Here is a 1,839-nt window from a genome sequence, read left to right as displayed (position 1 = left end):
ATGTGTATGTTGCTGCATGAGGAAACGTGTGAGGCTGCATGTGAAGTGCTGGTGAGGTGAGTGTGTGGAGGGCTGATGATTGTACCCAAATAAAAGTTAGTTAAATACGGTTAATTGTTAGAATGTTGGCAGTTGGTTGACAGCTGGCTTGGCAGTTAGGCAGTTAGAGAGCAAGGTTAGGAGAGAGTGTTAAAAGGCTAGGAAGAGAGGAGTTATAATCACAACTTGATTCTTAATTCCAATTCCTCAATTCTATTCTCAATTCTTCTCTCTAATTTTCTCTCTATTTCTATATTCATCTTTCTTCTCTGTTCTTGGAGGATTGGTTGACCTCTAATTCAACTATTCAATAACTCTGTTCCTAACATGAAGGCACCATCCAAAATATGCATTGATTGCATGGTGGGAAAGCAACACAGGGACACAATTCCAAAGAGGAGTTTATGGAGAGCATCACAAAGACTGCAGTTGGTACATGCTAACATCTGCGGACCCATCAAACCTGTTTCCAATAGTAAGAAGAGGTATTTCATAAGCTTTATTGATGATTACAGTCGTAAGGTGTGGATATATTTTCTTGCTGAAAAATCTGAAGCTTTTACTATCTTCAAGAATTATAAAAACCTTGTTGAGAAAGAGACATGAGTTTTTATTCGTTGTCTGCGCACAAATAGGGGTGGAGAGTTCATCTCTCACAAGTTCAATGTCTTTTGCAAAGCTAATGGTATTAGCAAGCAGCTCATTGCAGCCTACACTCCCTAACAAAATGGAGTAGCTGAGTGCAAGAACAGGACAATCATGAAAATGGTTAGAAGTATGTTATCAGAGAAGCAAGTTCCAAAGAATTTCTGGCCAGAAGTAGTAAAGTGGACAGCGCATGTGCTTAATAGAAGTCCTACATTGGCAGTGAAAGATATCACTCCTGAAGAGGCTTAGAGTGGTGTCAAACCCAATGTTGATTATTTTCGGGTTTTTGGATGCATTAGCCATGTTCATGTGTCAGATAGTAAGAGAAAGAAGCTGGATGATAAGAGTTTTCAGTGTGTGCTGCTAGGGATGAGTGAAGAGTCTAAAGCATATAGACTTTATGTTCCAGCGTCCAAGAAGATAGTTGTAAGCAGAGATGTGGTTTTTGAAGAAAATGAGTGTTGGGATTGGGGAAGAAGTAATGAAGAAGCAAGACTTGGATGTTCATACACCCTAAACGACAGGACTCAAACAACATAGCAGACAGCAGAGCTAGTCTGAATACACTTAAAACGACATACATGAAACCAAATTTTCAACACACCACAGTGCAATTTTAGTCTCCCCACCACTGATGGACATAGACACCACTGCTTCTAAGGCCCTTGAAGAGATCCATACATTCTCCCTTGATTGCACCAGCAACATCTGAATTGTCTGAGCAGTTCAGGAACATCTTATCAACATAGCATATCGCTCCGCTCTCAAACAACTCCAAGAGGAACTTTAATTCCACTTTACCTGCATTCATCTTCAGGACCACAAAATCTGCATATTGCACTGTTTCTTTAAACCAAGAAAGGAAATCAAACCCTTCAATTTCCATTGGCGGATCAATGTCTTCATCAAAACTAGGGGCATCCAAATCCTTATCTCCAGCCAAGCCTGGATGATAAACGAAGGTCATACCAGGCTTTTTGACAAGGGATAACAGAACTGAAGTGTTATGATCAACAAAATAAACATTGAAATCTTTGCGATCCACGGGGTATGATGGCAGGAACCAGTTCAAAGAATTAGACTTTAGATGCAACCCTGGCCCAATATCAATATAAACTAGCCGCTTCCTAGTATCAACATCCACAAGCATGG

General features: G+C 40.2%; 1 protein-coding gene across 1 annotated transcript; it reads right to left on the bottom strand.

Moving 5' to 3' along the window:
* Positions 1-1,186: 1,186 nt before the first annotated feature.
* On the bottom strand, positions 1,187-1,837 carry LOC112006335 (uncharacterized). The gene has a single exon (XM_065763424.1). It carries the CDS (start codon positions 1,835-1,837, stop codon positions 1,304-1,306), a length of 534 nt encoding a protein of 177 aa, XP_065619496.1. The 3' UTR covers positions 1,187-1,303.
* Between the last annotated feature and the right edge of the window lie 2 nt (positions 1,838-1,839).

The sequence above is a fragment of the Quercus suber genome, unplaced genomic scaffold, assembly GCF_002906115.3.
Source record: "Quercus suber isolate HL8 unplaced genomic scaffold, Cork oak 2.0 scaffold_506, whole genome shotgun sequence".
NCBI lineage: Eukaryota > Viridiplantae > Streptophyta > Magnoliopsida > Fagales > Fagaceae > Quercus > Quercus suber.
This window is presented reverse-complemented; position numbering and strand designations above follow the sequence as displayed.